The sequence below is a fragment of the Pogoniulus pusillus genome, chromosome 26, assembly GCF_015220805.1.
Source record: "Pogoniulus pusillus isolate bPogPus1 chromosome 26, bPogPus1.pri, whole genome shotgun sequence".
Lineage (NCBI taxonomy): Eukaryota > Metazoa > Chordata > Aves > Piciformes > Lybiidae > Pogoniulus > Pogoniulus pusillus.
In genome coordinates, this window is record NC_087289.1 from 4,362,610 (window position 1) to 4,386,691 (window position 24,082).

General features: G+C 46.7%; 1 protein-coding gene across 14 annotated transcripts in view; it reads right to left on the bottom strand.

Moving 5' to 3' along the window:
- Positions 1-24,082, bottom strand: part of LPP (LIM domain containing preferred translocation partner in lipoma) — a 371,586-nt gene that overhangs the window by 233,766 nt on the left and 113,738 nt on the right. For all 14 annotated transcript variants that reach the window (XR_010307209.1, XR_010307210.1, XR_010307211.1 and 11 more), the window contains one exon: positions 9,540-9,741. Coding sequence is in view for 11 of the 14 variants with exons in the window: in XM_064165587.1 (XP_064021657.1) it covers positions 9,540-9,732 (193 nt within the window). In the remaining 3 variants the exon portion in view is untranslated. The remainder of the gene's footprint in view (positions 1-9,539; positions 9,742-24,082) is intronic.

Below are 24,082 nucleotides of genomic sequence, written 5' to 3' on the forward strand. Positions count from 1 at the left end.
AACCAAACAGAGTGAGAATTGGGGTTGGTCTCTTCTGCCAGGCAACCAGCAACAGAACAAGGGGACACAGTCTCAAGTTGTGGTGGGGAAAGTATAGGCTGGATGTTAGGAGGAAGTTGTTGTCAGAGAGAGTGATTGGCATTGGAATGGGCTGCCCAGGGAGGTGGTGGAGTCACCATCCCTGGAGGTGTTGAAGCAAAGCCTGGATGAGGCACTTAGTGCCATGGTCTGGTTGACTGGCTAGGGCTGGGTGCTAGGTTGGACTGGATGATCTTGGAGGTCTCTTCCAACCCAATTGATTCTATGATTCTATGATCAAACCTGTGCTCAGCCACAGTGAGGTTACCTCTTTGTTCCCACTGCATTTTTCACCTCTGCAAGCTCATTCCCAAGAGGGGTGAGATCACAGCGCCCGTTGCCATGATGCGACTAGAAAAGGACCCACTTCTCAGCCTACTTCTCTGACCTGCCATTGAAGCATGGCCTAACTCCTGGAACATCTCTTTTTTTTTTTTTCCAGCTGGTGGCAGAGAAGAGGTAGAAGGCACAGGAGACCAGCAGATCCCACTGGAAAAACTCTGGTACTCAAGAACTCAATTCAGCAGCTAATCAAGTAGCAAACTATTCCCACCTCATCTGGACGGCATCAGCAGTGTACATACATAACTCACAAGACATGAAAGCTTCTGAAGAGACCTTTAAAGGTCAGTGGAACCTCTATGCAGTAAGCAGGAACATCTTCAACTGGATCAGGTTGCTCAGAGCCTCATCCAACCTGACCCTGAATGTTCCCAAGGCAGGGATGGGGTATCCATTACTTTTCTGGGCAACCTCTTACAGCATGGTGCCATCCTCACTGTAAAAAACTTCTTCCTTATATCTGGTCTAAATCTGCCCTCAAATTAACCATTGCACCTTGTGCTGTCACAACAGGTCCTACTAAAAAGACTGCTTCCATCTTTCTCAAAGCCCTCCTTAAAGTATTAAGAGGCCACAATAAGTTCTCCCTGGAGCCTTCGCTTCTCCAGGCTTCTCCCCCAAATGATCTCGTGTTTGTGTTGGACAATGCACACACAATGCACACTGGAACACAGCTGAGACAGCTCACTGCTCCTGAGCCCCAGCCTCCTTCCAGTGATGCTCACAGAACTGCCAGAAGCACCAAGAAGCAGCTAAGCTGCCTCTCTGCTTCTCACCAAACACAGCCCTCTCAGTAGCAAGGACCCCTCTGCTATGCTGCAGACCCAGCACAGAAAGCAACACAAAGCATGCAGAATCTCCCAAATCAGCCTGAATTTACACTTTCAGGGCTCTCATCCAAGTAATGAATTGACTCTGGACTTGGTTAGCTCCTGTGAACTGTCAAAAAGAAGGCAGGCAACAGCACAGCTAAACCACAGATTGTCTACTCCAATAAATCCATATGAAAGCTTCAAAAATCAGAGCTGCTGATAGCAGCTACTGTAAACAAAACCCTCCAGGTACATCTGCCTATGGAAAAAGAAGACCAGAACAACAGCCAGCTTGGTAGGTCATGCCCCCAGTCCCCTACAGACAAAGCAGATGTTAATTTGCCAGTGTTCAAGAGCCTCCACGCACACAAAGAGAAGAGGGCAGGGAGAGTCAGGCCCTGGGAAACCTGGTTCCACTGAGTTCAAGCACAGACACTGGTGTCAAACATGTAACCTTGCCCTGCAGCTGGTCCTTTTGTTGTGCCTTGTCTCATGAGTTCCTTGCCTCGTTCTTCAATCAAGGTAAATGGGAAGAGATGGTTTAGCATCAAAACATAGAAGTGATGAAAACCTCTGAGACCTTCACGAGAGCATTGCTCACCAGATCTGAAAGTCATCCAAGGAAAAGGAGGAGAAGGTAAGAGTTAGCTTTGATTCTCATCCCTTCATTTTGTTTTCATTATTAAAGCCCCATTAACTGTTTCTGCATGTCTTATATTCACCAAGAGTGGCAACTAAAATGAAAACACATCGATGTTAATAAATTCTGAATGTAGAGGGGCCCAGCAGCATAAATGCAAATTACTCATTTTTCCTACCTTTGTGGATTCCTAGAATGCTTTGGCTTGGAAGGGACTCAAAGATCATCTAGTTCCAACCTCCCTGCATGGGCAGGGACACCTTTCACTAGACCAAGCTGCCCAAGGCTTCACCCAACCTGGCCTGGTTGGCAACATCTATAGCCTCCCTGGACAACCTGTTCCAGTGTCTCACTGCCCTTGCTGTAAAGATTTCCTTCCTAGTAAGCTAGCCTAAACTCACCCTCCTCAAGCTTAAATCCATTCCCTCTTGTGCTATCACTACAAACCCTTGTAAAAACCCCTCCCATAGAGGAGGTGCTCCAGCCCTCTGATCACCTTTGTGGCCCTCCTCTGAATCCACTCCAGCAGTTCAATACCCCTCTAGGCTGGGGCTGCAAGCACACACTGCAGGCTCGTGTTGAATTCTTCATCAACTGACATCCCCAAGTCCTTCTCCTGGAGACCACTCTTGAGACACTCCTCACCCAGCCTGTGTTTGTGCTTGGGATTGCCCCAGCCCAAATGTAGGAGCTTGGCCTTGTTGAACCTCACAAGTTCAACATCCATGCACTCATGCGTTTGGCACTGCACCTCCTCAGAGAGGCTTCTCCAAGCGCCGTGCAGCCCTGTAAACCAAGTGACTGTCCCACGAGGGATGCTGTCTGCACACCCCAGGGTTGCCACTGCAGTAACTCAGTCTGTTTCAGGCAGCTTGAGAAACACATATGGTCTGGTTTGTATGAATGAAAGGCATTGCAAGAACATAAAGCAACGTGAATCTCTTGGGAGTGGAAACTGTCATCTTTGCAGGAGCAGTAGACCTCCTGGTACCAAGTAATGATGTGGCACCTCCCAGCAGGCAAAGATGGAACTCGTTCCCTTCCCTGCCACCACCAAATTACCCTTCAGGTGACCAAATATACCTGCTTTGTCATCATATTTGACCCACAGGGAGCTGTAGTAGTACCTCTGAATATTGGACTGGAAAGCCCAAGCCTGCAAACCAGTTGGGTTTGAGCAGCATTCCCCAGGGCTCATGGGCTGTGTGATCTCTCCTGAACATGCACTCTTGCACATCTGCACAGGGCTCATGGGCTGTGTGATCTCTCCTGAACATGCACTCTTGCACATCTGCACAGGGCTCATGGGCTGTGTGATCTCTTCTGAACATGCACTCTTGCACATCTGCACAGGGCTCATGGGCTGTGTGATCTCTCCTGAACACGCACTCTTGCACATCTGCACAGGGCTCATGGGCTGTGTGATCTCTCCTGAACATGCACTCTTGCACATCTGCACAGGGCTCATGGGCTGTGTGATCTCTCCTGAACACGCACTCTTGCACATCTGCACAGGGCTCATGGGCTGTGTGATCTCTTCTGAACATGCACTCTTGCACATCTGCACAGGGCTCGTGGGCTGTGTGATCTCTCCTGAACATGCACTCTTGCACATCTGCACAGGGCTCATGGGCTGTGTGATCTCTCCTGAACATGCACTCTTGCACATCTGCACAGGGCTCATGGGCTGTGTGATCTCTTCTGAACATGCACTCTTGCACATCTGCACAGGGCTCAGGGGCTGTGTGATCTCTCCTGAACATGCACTCTTGCACATCTGCACAGGGCTCATGGGCTGTGTGATCTCTTCTGAACATGCACACTTGCACATCTGCACAGGGCTCATGGGCTGTGTGATCTCTTCTGAACATGCACTCTTGCACATCTGCACAGGGCTCATGGGCTGTGTGATCTCTCCTGAACATGCACTCTTGCACATCTGCACAGGGCTCATGGGCTGTGTGATCTCTCCTGGACATGCACTCTTGCACATCTGCACAAGGCTCATGGGCTGTGTGATCTCTTCTGAACATGCACTCTTGCACATCTGCACAGGGCTCATGGGCTGTGTGATCTCTCCTGAACATGCACTCTTGCACATCTGCACAGGGCTCATGGGCTGTGTGATCTCTTCTGAACATGCACTCTTGCACATCTGCACAGGGCTCATGGGCTGTGTGATCTCTCCTGAACATGCACTCTTGCACATCTGCAGAGTTTATTTGCAGAAGAGAGGGAAAGGCAATGGGGGAGAGAACTTTTATGGTTATGGAAACAAGCCTGAAACCGAAAGGATCCAAACCAAAAGGTAAAACACACTGCAAAGTTTGTCTCTTACATTGGTCAAGCCAGCCTGAAGAGCCTCCTCTTGGGCTTTTCTGAGCACCTCAGGCTGACAAAAGATTTCCACGTGTGTCTGAAGACTCTGATTTTGGCCTTGCAACCATCATCAAGCCTGCTCCACAGCGGACACCTTCTGAGTCTGCCTTAAAGCATGAGACCCATTTTTGGGAACTAGGGAAAAGAGGAAAGGAACCTGCTTCACCTTTCTGAGCCCAGCACAGATGGGAATAGCTGTGTAGCAGCCTTTCTCCAAGGCTCCAGGCTTGGGGCTGGAATATTGGTTTAAATGTGAAAGCTGGAGAACAGGAGAGACATAAGCATCAAGAAAAGGAGAAAGGGCAACCACAGAGTCACAGAAAGGTTTGGGTTAGAAGAGACCTTCAAAGATCATCTCATCTAATCTAATCCCCCTGCCATCAGCAGGGACATCTTTCACTAGATGAGGATGCTCAAAGCCCCATCCAACCTGACCTTGAGCACTTACAATGCTGGGGCATCCAATGCTTTTAAAGGAAATAAAATGAATTCTGTCTCCTTGGGAAAATGCATTATTTTACTCACAAGATTTCTTTGCTCAGAGAGCACAGAGGACAAGATCTGATATGCACACTGCTGGGCAGGATCTGCTAAAGAACACAGGGAGGAGGCAGGTAGCACTAGAACAAGAACACAGAAGCAGAAGCCAGATGTGACAAGTGGACTGTCAGGATCCACTCGTCCACCTCAGGACCCATCTTCAGCACAAAGACAAAACACTCAAGCTTAAAACACCTTCAGCTTCATCCAAGGGACACCCTTGGTCTTGATTCGATTCCTTTAGAAGCACTGCTCAAGCATCTGGAACATCTAATTCCCAGCCTAACTCATCAGCAATGACACTTCCTCTCCATGAGCACTTGTCTTCCCCAAGCTTGACCAGCTCTCATCCCTCTGCAAGGTAGATCCACAGCTGTGCAAGACATGGGGCATCTGCACATCCCACGGACCACAGTGCTCACACCTCCCAGGATCACACGAGATTAATCCTCCATGAACTGTCACAGTGGGGAATGCTAGCACTAAATCCTCCATAAACCCAGTCCATGCTGCAGCACATAGAAGTCTGGTCTGGTGTTTCTAGGGCCTATAAAAACACAGCTGTGCTCACCTCTTCATCTGGCTGCACAGCACAGACTCACACAAGATGTTCATCAGAGCTGTGGTCTTATTTGTGTTATTATTATCATCATCATCACCACTACTATCACTGCTGCAGTCATACCTTAGAGCCTCCAAACAGATCCCTGCAACAGCAAGACACAATCTCTGCTCTAGTGAGTTGATAAGTCTAGTTTGAGAATAGCTGCAGCAAGCCAGAATGGCCAACAGAGAGGAGAGTGGCTGGCAGCACCAGGAAAATCACTCATTTAGCTGGTCTGAACCACACATGCCTTGAGTGCTTCAAGCCACATTAAAATGCTGCTGCTTTACAAACTGTTGGCTGCTGCAATTGCACTTTTTTTTCCCAGTTATTTAGCCATTTCTAACCTTTTATTTTGTTTTAAAGCTCCATTGAGTAGCTTTTAATCAGTACCTTCTGGATGACTTTTGTGCAGGTGTCAAGGGTGGAAAAAACAAACTACAATCAAAATCAAGGCGAGAGCAAGGAAATGCCTTGGTAGAAGGTGGGAGGGAGGGGGGTACAACCAATCCTGCCCACACACACAACATCTGCTCCATGGCCTGTCACTCCAGTGTCTTTCCCCTGCACTTTCAAAGTGATCAAGAAACAAAGCCACAAATGTGAGCAGCCAGGCAGACCTGCTACATGTGAGCAAAAACCTAACAATAAAGAACTGGGAGGCCAGAAGCTGCATTTTCCCAAATGTTAAAAGCCATGACATGAAAAAGTTACTGGGAATAGAATTTGCTGGTCTCCCTCAGAGATTTCTGATACCTCCTCTGAAGCCTCTGGTATAGGCTGACCAACTGCAGTGGCACAGCTGGGGCAGGCAAGGCTGTGCCAGGCTGCAACGTGCACGGCTGCTCTCTGCCCCGTGGCAGCCCTGGGACAGCCTTTCCCTGGAGCAGCACTGCTGCTCGCTCTCATCTGCAACAGATGAGAGCTCCACTGTCTGCTACCAGAACAATAAGTGGAAAGCCCACGAACCTCCAGCAACACAGCTCTGGCAAGGCAGGAGGAATGAGAACACACTGAGGTGCAAGGGGATGCTGCAGCTCCTCCACCTACAGACCCAGAGCTAACCAAACGGGGAAGAGCTGTGAGCAGCAGAGCACAAACCTAGGCAGGGTGAACCACAGTGCCCCTTCATGCAGGGAACCAGTAGGGCAGGGACACATATCCCAGGCTGAATCATTGCTGCAAAAACAATGGAGGTCACTGAAAAAAATAATTAGGGAGCCTAGATGAGAGAAGGAAGCCACAGAAAGTTAATGAAGCACACTGGACTAAGTATCCTCTCCCTTTTCCCCCCTCACCTGCCAGAAGCCTCACGTTCTCAGGGTCATATGCAGCTGGCTAACAGCTTTGTGCAGGATGCTGACATCAACCAGCAGCATGTCACTTTGTGAAAGTGGATTAGCTTAAGCTGCAAGCACACTGTCAAACCACTAAGCCAGTCCCTGGCCAATCCTTAGCTCTTCCATGCCTGGGAGAGAGATGGGAATCTCCAAAATCCCACCAGCAGACAAGGCCTCATGAGTCCTTTTCTGAGCTCCTGATGTCTCCTAGTTTCTAACAGACCTGGCAATGCTCAGCTGCTGGCAGGACAGGGCTGCATGAGAAATGTCTGTGTGCCTCCTTTTCCCTTCTCAGCCTGCAGTGCCTGCTCTGCTCCCCAGGAAAGCCCAAAGCCAAGAAACAAAGCAGTTTTTGAGGCGGTGGTAACATTCCCCAGTCACACAGACCTGGCTCTACAACCATGAAAGCACCAAATCAAGACCATTTTTCACCAAAACTAAACAGTGGTGAATAAACACCAGTTTTCCCAGGATAAACAGTGAATAAACAACAGTTTTCCTGGGATAAACATGTCACTTTCCACCACAGCTGTAAAATTTTAAGAGAATTATAAAAATAAGAATTTCCACTTGGCTTGAAGGCAACATTTTCACTGCACATCAGAAACTGATTCTCTTAAAGCTTTTTTTCTTGGTGATTCCAAATGTCTTTCTCTCCCTGGTACTCGTTAATGTTTTGTTACTGAAGGCAACAGAACAGGTGCATATGACTTCACTTCTCCCCTCCAACACAGTTTCTTTTTTGGTTCTGAATTCTCCCAAGTTAGAGCAGCAGAGGAAAGAAAAAAACCCACCCAAAATGCTCATCATACTTGTCCAACTTTCCCACAAAACGCCTTTAACTTCAGCAAACTGCTCAAGTAGCAGATACAAGATGCTGCTTTGGTTTTCCTTTCTCCCTTCCATTCTTCTACACTCCTCCTGAACATGCACACACTTGTAAAAGAGAAGAGAAAGATACAGATGACATTGATCTTATTGCACACAATAGAAAAGAGGGAAAAGTGGGGATGGAACAGAGCAGAGAGCCCAAAACCAAAAAACCCAAAAGCTGGCTTGGCCAATTCTCTTGAATGCAGCTGAGTTTCTCTTTGGTGAGAGAAAGGAGAGGAGAAGGAGGGGGCAAAAGTTTTCTACTAATTTCTAACCATAGTAAATCACTGGGAACAGAAAAGTCACTGCTCTGCCAAGACAGCTACCACTCTTTTAATATCCTTGGCTTCCATCTCATTTCTGCTGCAGTAAGGTTCCATCACAGTCTCCGGTGCCCACTAAGAAGGGCATCCTGGGTTTTCCAGCAGGCAGATTTCCAGCTGCAAATCCCAGAGATGCTCCCAGTCATTTATTCCCACTGCTCCAAACTCCCTGATTATATGGCTCTACAAGCCAGGAACTCAACTCCCACACTTGCTGCTTGACTGTGTGAAAAGAGGAGGACTTTGCCATAATAGAATATCATAAAATCATAGAATCAACCAGGTTGGAAGAGACCTCCAAGATCAGCCAGTCCAGTCTAGCACCCAGCCCTAGCCAGTCAACCAGACCATGGCACTAAGTGCCTCATCCAGGCTTTTTTTCAACACCTCCAGGGACAGTGACTCCACCACCTCCCTGGGCAGCCCATTCCAATGCCGATCACTCTCTCTGACAACAACTTCCTCCTAACATCCAGCCTAGACCTCCCCTGGCACAACTTGAGACTGTGTCCCCTTGTTCTGTTGCTGGTTGTCTGGGAGAAGAGACCAACCCCACCTGGCTACAGCCTCCCTTCAGGTAGTTGTAGACAGCAGTGAGGTCAGCCCTGAGCCTCCTCTTCTGCAGGCTAAACACCCCCAGCTCCCTCAGCCTCTCCTCATAGGGTTTGTGCTCCAGGCCCCTCCCCAGCCTTGTTGTCCTTCTCTGGACACCTTCCAGCACCTCAACATCTCTCTTGAATTGAGGAGCCCAGAACTGGACACAGCACTCAAGGGGTGGCCTGAGCAGTGCTGAGTACAGGGGCAGAATAACCTCCCTTGTCCTGCTGGCCACATTGTTCCTCTTGGCCACCTGGGCACACAGCTGGCCCATGTTGAGCCTACTATGTACGAGTACCCTCAGGTTCCTTTCTTTCTGGCTGCTCTCCAGCCCCAGCCTGTAGCAGTGCTTGGGGTTGTTGTGGCCAAAAGGAGGTCAATACATGGTGAGTGACAGGTATTTCTTTTGCTGACATAATGGCTCCAGAGGCTATTGCCATGGTCATGTAAATACTCTCTAAATTATGCTATTAAATTATTTCATTTTCAAGAGCATTCCATAGTAGTAGGAAAACAATAAAAGTAAAACTGATTCAAACCAGCAGGCTGGAGAGGAAGCTTTGCATTCTGCCAAATTTATGGCCTGCCACCCCAATTATACCCTTATTCCCACAGATCAATCCCACATTTATAAAGGATTCCCACTGTGCTGGGATTAAAGAAGCAATACCGAAAAGGGCTGTTCAAGCTCCAGCTTGTTGGGTCAACACGTGCCAGAAGACACCATTCAAGCAAAACCTCTTGAAAAGTACCAGCCTTGGACACAGGACATCTGCTCCTGGTTAAAAAGGATCTGTATCTGTCCCTGTGTCCTCCCCCAGTCCTGCTTCCCTTAATCACAGCAAAGGCAAGAGACAACTTCACATTCTCTTTGATTTGAATGACCTTAAACAGAGAGGCTCCCTAACTCCCAAAGCCATCCACAAAGAGTAAGTCAAGAACAGCCTATGCTAGCAGCCAGTTCTCTGAGTGAGACAGTTGTGGCTGCTCCTGAAAAGAATGAGCACTTACCATCGCCTCCTGGCTGCTTGTACGGGTTGTACTTTGGCTTGGGGGCAACGACAGGTGCAAACTTCTTTGGTGTCTGCTGGGTGGACACAGAGATGCTGGGAGTCCCAAAGGTATGTGTGGTCTCCATCCTTGCAGTAATGTGACCAACAGGCTCATTGGTACTCTTGGGTGGCAGCCAGGATGGGTGGGACATGGTTCAGATCTGAGAAGAGAGGAAAAGAGAGTCATTGCCTGTTAGGAACTCATGCTGGGGAAAGAACAGTCACAAGCCTGCTATCTTCATAGAATCAACCAGGTTGGAAGAGACCTCCAAGATCATCCAGGCCAACCTAGCACCCAGCCCTAGACAATCAACCAGTATCACAGTATCACAGTATCACCAAGGTTGGAAGAGACCTCACAGATCATCAAGTCCAACCCTTTACCACAGTGCCCAAGGCTAGACCATGGCACCAAGTGCCACATCCAACCTTGCCTTGAACTGCCCCAGGGACGACGACTCCACCACCTCCCCAGGCAGCCCATTCCAGTGCCCAAGACCATAGCACTAAGAGCCTCATCCAGGCTTTGCTTGAACACTTCCAGGGATGGTGACTCTACCACCTCCCTGGGCAGCCCATTCCAATGCCAATCACTTTCTCTGCCAAAAACTTCCTCCCAACATCCAGCCTAGACCTCCCCTGGCACAACTTGAGACTGTGTCCCCTTGTTCCGTTGCTGGTTGTCTGGCAGAAGACTCTGACCCCCACCTGGCTACCCTTCAGGTAGTTGTAGGCAGCAATGAAGTCCCCCCTGAGCCTTCTCTTCTCCAGGCTGCACACCCCCAGCTCCCTCAGCCTCTCCTCACAGGGCTGTGCTCCAGGCCCCTCACAGCTTTGTCACCCTTCTCCAGACACATTCCAGTCAAACCTTTTCAGACACCTAACTTGTGCACCCTTATTTTTAAACATATTGGTCCTAAAGTATAGGACTGAGGATACAAACTTGTCTGGCTTTCCCAGTAGGGCCCTGCTGGCTCATTGCTGGTGCCTGCTCTTTTCCTCTTCGAAGCACAGCAGAGGCAAGCTGATACCCTGCAGAAGCCAAATCTCATCACCCACTCAGCACACAAATGATATATTTGCCTTTCCCTGTTAGGCTTTTGTGAGTTCATTAACACACAACAGTGTAGGTGCTTTGAGGCAGGTGGACTTCCAAAATACACCTGTAGAGTTTTTTTTCCACATAGAATCACAGAATCAACCAGATTGGGGTTAGTATCCCACATACCCCAGTGATTTTAATTCAGACTTTTAATTGAAAGGGTTTCAACAACAGCTAATTATTTTTGATGTCACCATTTTGGAATGCCCAGCTCAGGCTGTTTTAAAAGCATGCCTGTTTTGAACAAAAAAAGCCAGAAATGCACAACTGCTGACAACCAGGCTCCTGTAGGCATCCCAACTTGTGTAACAGAAAACAGAGGCAGCCCAAATCCTTACTTAGTTATAGAAATCTTGGCTTTGGCCTCTTAAAAGCCTACCTCACTTTTCAGAACTGGATTCAGATGCCACTGAAAGAGTTGTCCACAAAAAAACCCTGTTCATTGCCACAAACAAATGTTTTTACTACACAGATCACACTTGTTGGGTACCAGCAATGGTCCTACAAATGCCATCAAACAGTCCCACAGATGTGGATTTCAGAGGTGATAAAGAAACTAATACCTGACACAGACACAAGCCAATGCTAATTCCAACACTGATTTTGGAAACTGTCATTTCTAGCCAAGCCTTGTTTTGGTGTCAGGACTCCTCGTGGCCATCGAAACCAGCAAGCAGCTGCAACCCATTCAGCAAAGATCTGTTATGAGCACAGAAAAGGATCCGTGCAAGAGATATATCCAGGCCATGGAAGACATCAGCAGACTGCCATGGCAGAAATGCACTTTCCATCTGGCAACAAATCAAAGCAGAGGGGTTGCTGGATTTGCAAGGAGGAGGTCTCTAATTACAGCAACAAGTGCAAGCAAGAGAAGAGTTGTAGCTCAGCTGAGCATGGCTGCATAGGGCTGTTCTAGCTCTGTACTGTCCTCTCACAGGGTGGGAGGACAAAAGTGGGCAGACAAAAGCTGGCTTCTGTCAGGTGTAGGCATCTTTAAGAGTGAGATCAATACCAAAATCTACAGCTAACTATTCTGACACAGTTCTGGGGTCATGTGGGCAGACTTCTACTTGAATGGCTCACCAGGAGGTATTTCCAAAGCTGGTAAGTGCAGTCACATACAGCTCATTGATACCATGCAGAAATGTAGCCACAGGTCCACTCCTAGCCTAGTCAGTCATGTTTTAGGTGCCTCACAGCTAAGACTTCCATGCACACATGTTTCTCAGAGAAATAAACAACACTGAGCTCTTCAAGCAGCCCCCATGACTGCACAGAACAGACAGGCAGAAAGAAGGCATCTTTGACAGAATACAGAAGTCTGTCTAGAGTGGGGGAAGAATCACACTTCATTCCCCCTTTCTCTTAATTTGGGCCCACACATCACTAGAAATGTGAAGATTAAGCTGCTGGGACTTAGGAACAGAGCTGGTTTGCCAATTCATACAGGCTGGCAAAGCATCAGCATCCTACAAGCCTTGTGGTAGAGCAAATTCAGTTGAGTCCTGTATCAAATAAGCAGATATACCCAAGTTTATACCCAAGGCTCTTGGGTATAAACTAAAGAAAGTAGTCTTGTGGGTTCCTGCATGGACAGCCTTGTGCTAGCAATACTAAATCAACCTTGAGGAAAGCAGCAAGGTCTCCAGATGGTATTACAATTGTTGTGCATGTATATGTGCTTATTCCAGTCAAGTAAGTTTACTCTAGGTAGCAGGTTTCCTACAGAAGGAGTCATTCCTGCTTAAATTTTCATTGTCTGACCCAACACTAGGAGAGAGAAAATTTGTATTCATCTTCTAAGTCCACTTCTTGTGTAAGAGAAGAACTGGCAAGTGCCAAGTATCAGTCCAAACCCCTGTGGCTATTCTTCATCATGCATTCTGACTGCTCAGCAAGCACACTGCAGTTTCATGATCCCTGCTACTGGAAGGTTAATCTGTTGTGCTAGACATCTGATACCAATGAAGGGAGACACTGGGGCCAGCATGGTAGAACTGGCTGGAAATGAGGCAGACATGACCGTGGCAGGAGTACCCTGCAGATGGACAGGCATCCAAGGCTGCATTGCAGGGATGTGATCTTCATTCCAATCTTAAATTAACAGTGCAGAGTATCATTCTGAAAGCAAGAAGTGAAAGGCAGGTCCACCTCATAGGGCCAGAGAGGAAACCAGCTAGGACAGGCCAGGGTGGAGGGCACACAAACCACACTCACACCACCTGGGACTTCCCATTAGCCACACCTGCCCCAGTGGACCCAAAAAACCAATTGCCACTCAAGTAGTAAGACTCACCTACACTTCTGCCTCCTCTCCCCACAGCCTTCAAAAATGCAGAATGCAGCAATAAAACTCAGGCAACTACCTTAGGTTTTAGCAAAAAAGCAATGAGGGCACTCAGCCTTAAGAGCTAAACAAGACAACTCTGCAGAGTTATTAGACCCAAAGATGACTATACCTAACCCATTGCTAAAAGCATCCTGGAGTTCTCTTCTGACAGGTTTTCAGCTCCTGCCTTGACATCTCATATGAAAGAGCATCCTGCTGTGTGAAGCACCCTCAGACATTACCTTCACACTGATTCAAAGCTTAAAAAAACCCCAGTACTGATCACATCATCATCACTCTTGCTCTGGCAGCTCCCTAGTTGCTCCTTAACAACCTCCCAGGCAGCACACCTTGGTCCCACTGAGCTCCCATGGTCTGCCAGATTGATGGCAGGGCTGGTTGAGCGATGCACAAAGCAAGAATCTCTGCTTCAGTAGCCAGGCTGCACAGTGCCAAGGGCAGGTGAAGACGAGGTGAATCTCAATGAGTGAGCTTAAAAACCAGGCTGCTGTCATGGGCAGTTTGGGAGCATGAAGAGCACCCTGCTGTAACACAATTGCTACTATAAGCTGGCACCCAGTTACCCTCTAACACATTTGTTTTGGCAGTGGTAGCATTTTTTAATTGCTTCCCTGTGAGCCTCATCTCTTCCCTTTTCTCCCCTCCCATTTTCTCTTACGTATTTGCTGCCACTTGCTTTTGCTGTCTGCCTTGACAAGGTTTTCAGCAAGCTCCCTCTTCCTTATCTGTTCCAACCCCAGCTCCCTAGCCTCACTTAAATTTAGCCTAACCATTCATGAGATCATAAAAAAAAAAAGAAAATTAATTAATCTCTTTTTAATACCTGAAGCTAAACTTCTGCCTTTGCTGTTATCCCTCCCCCCCCCCCCCCCCCCCCCCCCCCATTATTTTTATTTAAGGTCTCTTCCAATGTGGCTGATTCTATAATTCTGTTCTATGACTCTTTGATCTGCATTACAGACCTGCCTCTCTTCCTAAGGCAGATCCTTTCAGAACAGAGCCAGGTCATTGGTTAAATCAAATCAAAACATTTCAATTAAGTACCAGTTAAACTCACAGTAAAGAGCAGACTCCTCTCGATTCATTCATGTATGTTTACTCTGAACTCTCTTCAATTTTTCAGCTCCCTTTTATGAAAGGCTACACCACTTTTTTTTCAAGAATGGGAACTTAAAATGGAAAGAGGTAAAACGATGAATAATATCAAGGGCAAAAAAACAGACTGAAATCTGCTGTGGCTCCCTGATGTTCTGTTATCCTTCCTTGCTTGGAAGCATTAGTCATCACCTACTTTTGGAGGCAGAGGATAAGACTGGACTAACCATGATAAATAACATTAAAAGCAAAGAGGGAAATCACACTGCATAAGTAAGGAAAACAGTGTGCCCTGGTTCTAGCATTAGGACAATCTTAATGCCCCAAGTTCAGAAAACTCTGACCATGAAAGAACACAGCGCAGCAGAGGAACTGGCATCCAAGAATCCCAAGATGAGACCACATTATCTAAAAATGTCAGAGCAGCAATATCAATAGGAGATCATACCAGGCAGTAATAAAAGCCTGACAAGGACTTTTGTTCCTCTTCTTCCCCCCCCCCCCCCCCCCTTCAAATGTGTAGGCATAAGTGCTTGGTTTTGCCTTTAATTACAGGATGTCGTTCACCTTTGAGAAGCGAAGGTAAAACAAAGAAGGTTCCAAGTCCATTTAGTCTCAAATCAGATAAGCAATGGAAGGGTAGAGGACCAATTTGTCTGCTCCTGAAATTGTTAGCACATTCATCTCTGAGTCAGGCTGCCTTTTCTGTGATTAGACTGTACCCAAATAAATCTTCATTTCATTTTTGTATTCGTAACATGGAGCAAATGCTCCTTGGACGTTGATGGACTTCACCAAGGCAGAAGACTTTGTTCCTCAGCTAATTAAGCTAATGCTTCATAGTAGGTAGCAACAGTGTTCAACAAAAAATGAGCAACAACAGTTTGAGCTTCCAGACAGTCTGTCCTGTCTTCCACCCTGCTCCTCCCTAAACCCACTGCCTTGTAGGATGATAATGTTCTGTATTGATATCACCCACCCACAGTTAACCATCACTTCTACAGTCAAGAGACTGACCAGATGCAGGGAAACAGGACCTTGTTTGCTGATGTTAGACACAACTGGAAACTCTAGAGTGGCTTCTATCAGATGCTACTCAGGAACAACATCAAAATATCCTCTTCACTGGATAACCCAAGATTGTCTTTAAGGGCTTAAAAGAGCCATGTGTAGAAAGGCAGGTTGATATTCTCTGTACTTTCTCTTGCATCCAACTCAGAGAACACTTTTCACCTTCAAGGATGAGCTCTAGCACTGAACCAAGGGGACAATCTTCATGATAAGAATTCATAGAATCAACCAGGCTGGAAGAGACCTCCAAGATCATCCAGTCTGACCCAGCACCCAGTCCTATGCAATCAACTAGACCATGGCACTAAGTGCCTCACCTAGGCTTTGCTTGAGTTCATGGCATACATTGAATTCATGACATACATTACTCCTTTCAGGAAGAGATGTAACCTACAGGGATGTTTCTTCTCTAGTCTCACTATCTTCACAAGGTTTTTCTGTCTGAAATGTCCAAAAGCACATACACAAATGCTCTGCTGAAACATAGGTCTTTGCTTTATCCTCATCACCTGCGCTCCATCAATTAGGCAAAATCAGTGTCTCAGGCTGACCAGAAAGATTTGCTCCTCACAAACTCCCAAAGCTGATTGTTTCTCTTGGCACTGTCCAGCTTGAATGCTACATGAATTTATTTCTCCATTTATGGCCACTGAACTCTAGCCATGAAGCTTTCCTGCTTCTTGGCCTCCAAAAGAGGATAAAATATCAAAATTCTGGTCTCATTAGAGGTCTTTAACCAAACATAGGAAGTGCCATAGGTACTTACAAACTCAACCCAAGCTCTCCTGGGATGTCTTTACCATATGGTACTGCTTAACCTCATCAGTTTCACATCATATGGGAAATTATGTGATTTGGGAAACTGGGATTCCGTTTGAACTCCCTTAATCACTGCCAATCTGCACAACATCGCGCTGAATCGAAGTCTTGTGACATTAAGTCTAAAGAAGCAGCTCCTTCAGACCCTCACAGCAGCAAATTGTCTCTGGCTCTTCATGCTCCTCAAATGTAATGTCAGCAAGAAGGAGAACTGCAAAGCTCCACGAGTAACTCTGAGTACTGTGCATGAAGCTGACGCGACCCTCATCACTGGTGAGCAGTGGAGAGCAAACAGCAGTCGGTCAAGCCACCACGTGGCCCCAAGACCTGATGAGGAAGAATGGAACATGCTGTGGCCCCCCAGTGACTGCCTTCTTGATCATATGCCACCTTCATGCCCATGGACTCCAACACACCTCTCCCTGAGAGGTTTCTTTGGCTGCATCCAGTTTACACTGTTATGGCCATTTCTTGATGCTTTGCTTCACTCTTTCACAAGCAGGAGCCTGCTGAAGCAAGTTTAACCCTCCCTCTCCCTCCAGACCCAGAGTTTTGTACTTTCAGTTCAACTCCCTCTAAATTTATAACTAAAGTGAAGTCACTGCTTCAGTTAAATAGGGCTGAAAGCCTTCACCAATTTCCTGCTGTGGGACATGACTAATGTAATCACAGGAATTAAAGGAGAAGGAAACCTAGTTAGAGCACTGCTTGGGCTGAATTATTCCTTGAAGCATACAATCTAGTACCATCTCACTCTGCCTTTAACAGTTTCAATCAAATTTCCATGGGATCCTCCAGAAGACTTGATTTAGACTGAAAATTCACCCTGCTTTGAGCAAAAGGTTGGCCCCGATGACCTTCAGAGATCCCTCCCCAAATGAATTATTCTATGATTCTAAAACCCCAGACTTCCAGCTGTGACTTTATTTGCACTCAAAAGCATTTGCAGCAATGTGGCTGTATCCCGCTTCAGATATGCCAGCAACATCACCTACTGACAATGCAATGCTACATCCCTTATTCTGTACTTGCAATCACTCACAAATGAACACAGTAGGGACCCAGGCTTTTAACTAAATAACCAGTGCTTGGATGAAAAAAACAACCTGGTTTTCCTCCTATCATGACTGCATCCAAACTTTGTTTTGTCAGCAGCAGATCCACACCAGTTTGAGATGCGACTTTTGTTTTACATACTAAAGTCACTTCAACTTCATAGAGTCATAGAATTAGTCAGGGTTGGAAGGGACCACAAGGATCATCTAGTTCCAACCCCTCTGCCATGGGCAGGGACAACCTACCCCAGATCAGGCTGGCCAGAGCCCTCAGACATAACAGGAAGACAGCAAATCCATAGTGGAGATGGTAAAGACAGGATGGTGAAGAATGATCTCTCCACTACAAAGACGTTTGACACTGCATAATGTGACCATGAACACAGTTCATCAGATACCAACCCAATATCACATTCATTCTTACACCAAAACCCTGCTACTGGGACAATTTAGATATCAACCAGCAACATAACCCTTTATTCTAAAGTTTGCTTCCTTGCTCATTTCTCTTATATCAGCTTCAAGAGCGAAAAAGGTAGAAAAGCAGACTAAACATAAAACTTCTCTCCTTCCCAATATAATTGAATGAATATTTGGGGGATTAAACGTGGGTTATTTCATAGAATTGTAGAATCAACCAGGATGGAAGAGACCTCCAAGATCATCAAGACCAACCTAGCACCCAGCCCTAGCCAATCGACTAGACCATGTCACTAAGTGCCTCATCCAGGCTTTTCTTCAACACCTCCAGGGACAGTGACTCCACCACCTCCCTGGGCAGCCCATTCCAATGCCAATCACTCTCTCTGACAACAACTTCCTCCTAACATCCAGCCTGGACCTCCCCTGGCACAACTTGAGACGGTGTCCCCTTGTTCTGTTGTTGTAGCCCACCTGGCTACAGCCTCCCTTCAGGGAGTTGTAGACAGCAATGAGGTCTGCCCTGAGCCTCCTCTTCTGCAGGCTGCACACCCCCAGCTCCCTCAGCCTCTCCTCACAGGGCTGTGCTCCAGGCCCCTCATCAGCTTCATTACCTTTCTCTAGACACGTTCCAGTATCTCAACATCTCTCTTGAATTGAGGAGCCCAGAACTGGACACAGTACTCAAGGTGTGGCCTGACCAGTGTTGAACACAGGGGCAGAATAACCTCCCTTGTCCTGCTGGCCACACTGGTTCCGATCCATGCCAGGATGCCATTGGCTCTCTTGGCCACCTGGGCACACTGCTGCCTCATCTTCAGCTACTATCTACCAGTACCCCCAGGTCCCTCTCTGCCTGGCTGCTCTCCAGCCACTCTGTCCCCAGCCTATAGCCCTGCTTGGGGAATCCAAATGTGACTGTTGCACAGCACAGATAAAAGCTGATGAACATGATCTTGCTTCTACAGCCACATCACATTCTGGTGTTAGATAACAAAGTAAGCTTTACAATCCCAATACACTGAACTTGCCTGGCCCACATGCACTGAAACAAAGAGATAGTTCTGGCTTCCTGGAGGTAGAGCTCTCTATACTAATACAACTCTAGTGACCACATTACAATGTCACTGAAGAGCAGGCTGATTCTTGACTTCTGTGGCATGAATCAATCCTCAGCCACTCCAAACTTAAGTGTATTGGATAAACCATTAATCCAGGGCCTCAGCTACTTCTGGTCACAACAAACCCCAGGGCAATTGCAACGGAAGGGGCAGACCTGGGGGCCAGGCTGAAATACTTATTCCAACACAGCAAAGTTTGTGGCTGAACCTTAAGAGCTAAGCCAGAAGCTGTATCTTTGAGCCAAACAAGCTTCTTGCAATTCTTAAAACTCTTCCTGATAACTTGGCCAAGTTTGTGAGGGTGCTGCTGCACCACAAAGAACAGTTTGGAGATGGATGTTTCAGAATTGTGTGTATCAAGAGAAAGGAAATGCATTAACAGGGACAACAAAAGAGCAGGCGGGATGATGCAGAAAGGTTATTTTAGGAATCCCAGACCATGAGCTCCCTTACACAAACACTGTTTTCCTGCACATGATTTATTTTCAAGATCCCCTTGCCAAGAAAAGCTGCCTTTATTTCTTCTGTGCCTGTATGCATTTTCTTCTCCATAGCACAGCTCACTACTCAGCTTTCTACTTCAGCAAGGCACTGCCAGGTAACGTAGAAATTACCCATCAATAAAGTGGGTAAGGTACTGGACCTTCTCAATAAATTAAGACATACTGGAATCAGGCTTATCAAGGGAATCTCTCATAAGGGAAAAGAAATCAGGACAATGAGAGATGGCAAGGTTAAAGCTGTTAGAGTAAGCCCAGGCTCTTTGGATGATGGTGCTGACTGTAAACAAGACGGAATGGTGCAGAACTAACATTCAGCTCAGCAATGAGATATCAACAAGATCCCAGTGGGACCAAATGGGACCATGGCAGCATATTGACACACAGATAATTGTATTAGCTTTGCAGAGTGCTGTGTGTGTATGTTGCAGCCTGGGGAGAAACAGCAGAGATACAAGTTCAGAAGAGAGTGGGAAACTGTCACAGAGCGATCAGACTTTGAGGTCCTACCCCAGCAAGGCTGACATGAGTGTAGGTGGGTGTTTTAATTGCAATGCACTCCTCTTCTGAAATAAATGTGCCTGCAGGAAGTCAGCTCACACTGTCCCTAGAAGAAAACATATCTAATATTGTCAGTCTGAACCCACTGAGAGAAATGGTAAAGGAGCTGCAGTACTGACTACAGGCACAGCATGGACCCCGCTCAGGGAGGATGTGAGTTTGAGACCAGCGTCGCTATAATCTGCTTGTGACACCTCGAGAGGTCTGCAGTGCAAACCAGACCTTGAAAATGTAGTGCCCCAAAAAGCAATTAAATAAAGGGGCAGAAACTGTGTCTAGAATCAAAATCTTTAATCCCTGCTTCTTCTCCTCTTAATTTTTCTTCCCCCAGACCCCAAGCCATTCTGGAAGTCACAGCCTCTATTATGACAAGTCCGTGGATGGTTTCTCTTCACTCCTGAGCACTGCACCAATCTGTGCCTCATTACTGGCAGCTCAGTCCATGGCACCTTACAAAGACTCAGGGGAAGTAGCCTTTTTCCTATGGAAAATCCTATATTCTAACACATGGAAGTGTGATTGCTGCCAGATGGCTGTGAATTGATGCTGTGGTGAGATTGCTAATGGAAGCAAGATAGATAAGTGAATGAAAACTGAAGGGAAGGAAGTACATAGATCCCTTCAAATGAGCAGTCAGAAAAAAAGACTACATTTCTCTGAGTTTCCCAACAGGTGACTGGATACCATCAAGACAGGAGCACTTTCATGTGTTGTCATCTCCCTTTTACAACAGAAAGCAAAAATAAAGATTTAAGTGGTTCCTCCTTTAAGAAGCTGAAAGTCTGCAGTACTGTCAGGAAAGAAAGAAGAACTCTGAAGGTTACCAATTCCTGTTTTCAGCAAGAGACTGGACTACCAGTCCAGCTGTGCCTTTGTCCTTGAAGAGTTCCAAAATGGAGAATCCCCTGGTACCTGTTCAACTGTTGCTCTGTTTTCCCTGTAAAAAACATTTCTCCAGCTCTCCAGCTCAATCTCCCAATCTGCTCTGCACATGCATGTTACTTTATTTTGCCACCTGGTCAGAAGCACAGCAGCAGTCACAGGCTGCCATTGGATCACTCTCTTTTGCTTCTTCTCCATCAGAGACAGAAGACAAAACACACTCAGTCTCTTCTTGTAGGTTACAGGCTCTAGGTGGTTGACTGCCCTTTTTCTGGACTCTCTCCAGCTCTTCAACATCCCATTTCAACTGAAGGACTGGAGATGTGATGGCAGCCTTGCCAGCAGAGAGTAAAGGTGACCAATAACTCATCAAAATCTGCTGTCCAGTCTTCTCCTGAAGCAACTCCATATCCAGTTTGCTTTATTTGCAATGACAGCACACACTAGACTCATATTTGACCTGGTGTCTGCTGCTCACTCCCAATCTTTTATTCAATTTTATTCCTTGATGAAAAGGCATATTTTGGGATGGCACCTAAGCTGGAGGAGCTCCAGAATATGCATGGTCACATGGAGAGGAGGGTAAGTTAGCCATCTCTATGCTATTTGCAACAAACATCATATTGAGAAGACATCTGATCAAGGAGGGGTCTCTTAGAAGCACAGAGAAATAGGTGAATAGGAATATTAAGAGCAGACAAGCAGGTTATGACACTCTGGATCAGACCAAGATAAAGCTCTGCTTTAGTTACCACCGATCATTAGCTCTGCTTTGCTTAGAAATTTGTGACTGAAGAGAAAAGCTTGAGATTTGATTTTCAATTCTTCTTTGAAACTCATAAAACCACTAAGCACCACCCTAGGAAACTGCTGCACTTCCCTGAAATCTCAGCGTCCATTCATTCAAGAACAGTGATACCCAAAGCTTTGGGAGATAATTCCTCAGCTGGTACAAACCACAGCTCCAGCACCGAAGTTAACCCAGCCAGGCAGCCACTCTGGCCTTGCAATTTTGCTCAACAAGCTCATCATATTAAAATGGTAACTCCAACACTCCACCACCATCACATTGGTACCTTCTGGTTTTGGCCACCCAAATACATCATTTGCTCCCCTTCTCAGAAATCAAGATGACTCTGTTGTGACAAAAGAGTTTCACTACTCGACTGACCACATCAGTTCTCTAGATGTAAAATGGTTCAAATCTGACAGTCTCCAGGAAACCATTACAGTTCTTGTCTATCTTCCCTGCACCTTCTCAGAAGAGAGCAGGGCAGTGGAAAGAGAGGAAATGAATCATGAGCAGAGGGAATTTTTGGAAGGAAGGAGGAACCAAACTTCTAATGTATCTAGAGACAGTGATACTCTGTTGTGTTTCAGCCTCTGATGGTAACCACTTGTGTTCTGCTTTTGAACTATGCCAGGGCAGCTGGGGCATGCAGCTGGTAAGCACACACACAGCTCAGTTAAGCAAATACCCTCCAATAGTTGCTGCTGCTATCTCACAAGTCTAAGGCAAAGCATGTTCCCCCAGACAGCTAAGCGTCTGCAAGGCATTTCAGCATGCCTTTGCTGCGCAAAGCACATATTTCTCTTTCAAAGTAACACAGCTGCCAACACCTTAATCATTCCATGGGGACCTTCAACCCTGCCAGCCCCTTAAGTGCTTCATTACCTCCAGCACACTCTTGCAGAGCTGACATCCCAGGTGAGCTGTACGAGCAGAGCTCTCTGTCAGCTAAAGGCAGCGGACTGACCTGCGGGAGAGCAGGATCTGTGCGACTCACGTCTAGCAGCCTATCTACCACCATTCCTTATTCCTGCAAGTTTGGCCTCGTTTACTGCAAAGTATCTAGGACAAAAGGCAAGGCAGCAGCAAGAAATCACCTTTGAGACTGGAATTATTGCATGTTTCTTTTCACAAAGCCCTGGGGGAGAGATGATGCTTGTTCCTCTACATAAAGTCTCCTAAGGGGTACGGAGACAAGACAAAGAACGTCACTGAGGCACCTGAGTCGCATCCCCAAAGCATTCTTGTTTTTAAGTTAGAAACTGCTGCCTCAAGTCATAAAAATACTGTGTTTTGAAATTGTATTGATATGTTCTTGGCACAGAAAAAAACCCACACTGCAAACGTAACCAATACCGAAACTTGAGCTGCCCTTTCTTTCTGCAGGACTTGAAACACTAAGGGGAAAACCTAAGCAATGGAATAAATTGATCCATGAAAGGATGCAGTCTCTCAGGACTGGTACCCAGATACCTATTTTGAAACTAGCTTGAGCACATCAAGGCATAATCTATCCTTTGAAGTTTCTAGGTTGCTCCTGTCAGGTTCCTTGAGATGACACTGCTGGAGACATCATCCTGACGAATCATTTTCAAGGCAAGCCTCTTTTTTAAAGCAAGCCACCTTGAGACCAGGGAACAGCTAGAGATGCCCTCTTCCTGCCAGCTCTGCCCTCCCTCCTCCACAGCCCCCTCTACAATCCACTGCTCTTCTAATTGAAGCTGTGATCTAATGGCTCAAAATGATACAGGCTGATTATTTAATCATTCAGAGAGTATGAAGAGATGCACATATGTATGCATACCCATCTTTCTTCGACCCTACAACATTTGCTCAGTCAACTGGTAGAGGGAAAGAATAAGGAGAGAAACTAGCAGTTGCTCACATGGATCAACACTTCCAGGCTCTCTCTTTTGCAGCTCATCTCACTCATACTTGTGGTTTCAACATGTGATTCACATTAGGCCCCTCTGCTCACCATTTGATGGTTCTGCTAAACAGATGTGAATTTGTTTAGTCACAGAGCCTGCTCTTTACACTGCCTCTTTGTAGAACAGATGGGTTTCTTCCTCCCGTTCAACAGCACTCGTAATGCTCGCACCCAGCACACAGCTTTGCCTGACAACGTCGTACGAAAAGGAGCAACACGGGAACACAGGCATGGCCTCAGAGAAGCCCTCTTCAACGGCTATGACACTGTGACAGGTGATGGTATTGATGGAGAACGGCAAACTGCAACTCCAGTGAATCCTGGACAAGCCCAAGATCTCACAAATCCCTCAGGCCAGCCCCATGGCTTCAGGCAAAACAGTGAGGAGAGCTGCATCTAGCAGGGTCCAGAAGATACAACTCTGTCAATCGCTCATCACAGAGCAGGTCTCTCCACACAAGTGCTCTGGTGGAAGAGTAAGGCCCTGTAACATTCATGGGCACATGAAACCATGTGCCTCTCCTGGGACTCCTCAGCATGGTGAAACAGCCTGGAAAGGCTCTTTGCTCCCTGTGTGGGCATTCTTCTTTCTGCACTGAGAGCGCCTTTGGCAACGGATGAAGCAGAACTGCACAAAAGCCCTCTCAGAGCAGAACAAGACTGCCCACATGAGAAGCATGCTCAGAACAGCTATTGCATTTTAAATTCACACTCTGGCTTTGTTTCACAACACTGTCCCTGCACAGAAAGGCCCTAGGCTTCAGATTCAATTTCCGCCCTGTTATCAATAGCTGAGCATTGCTCCC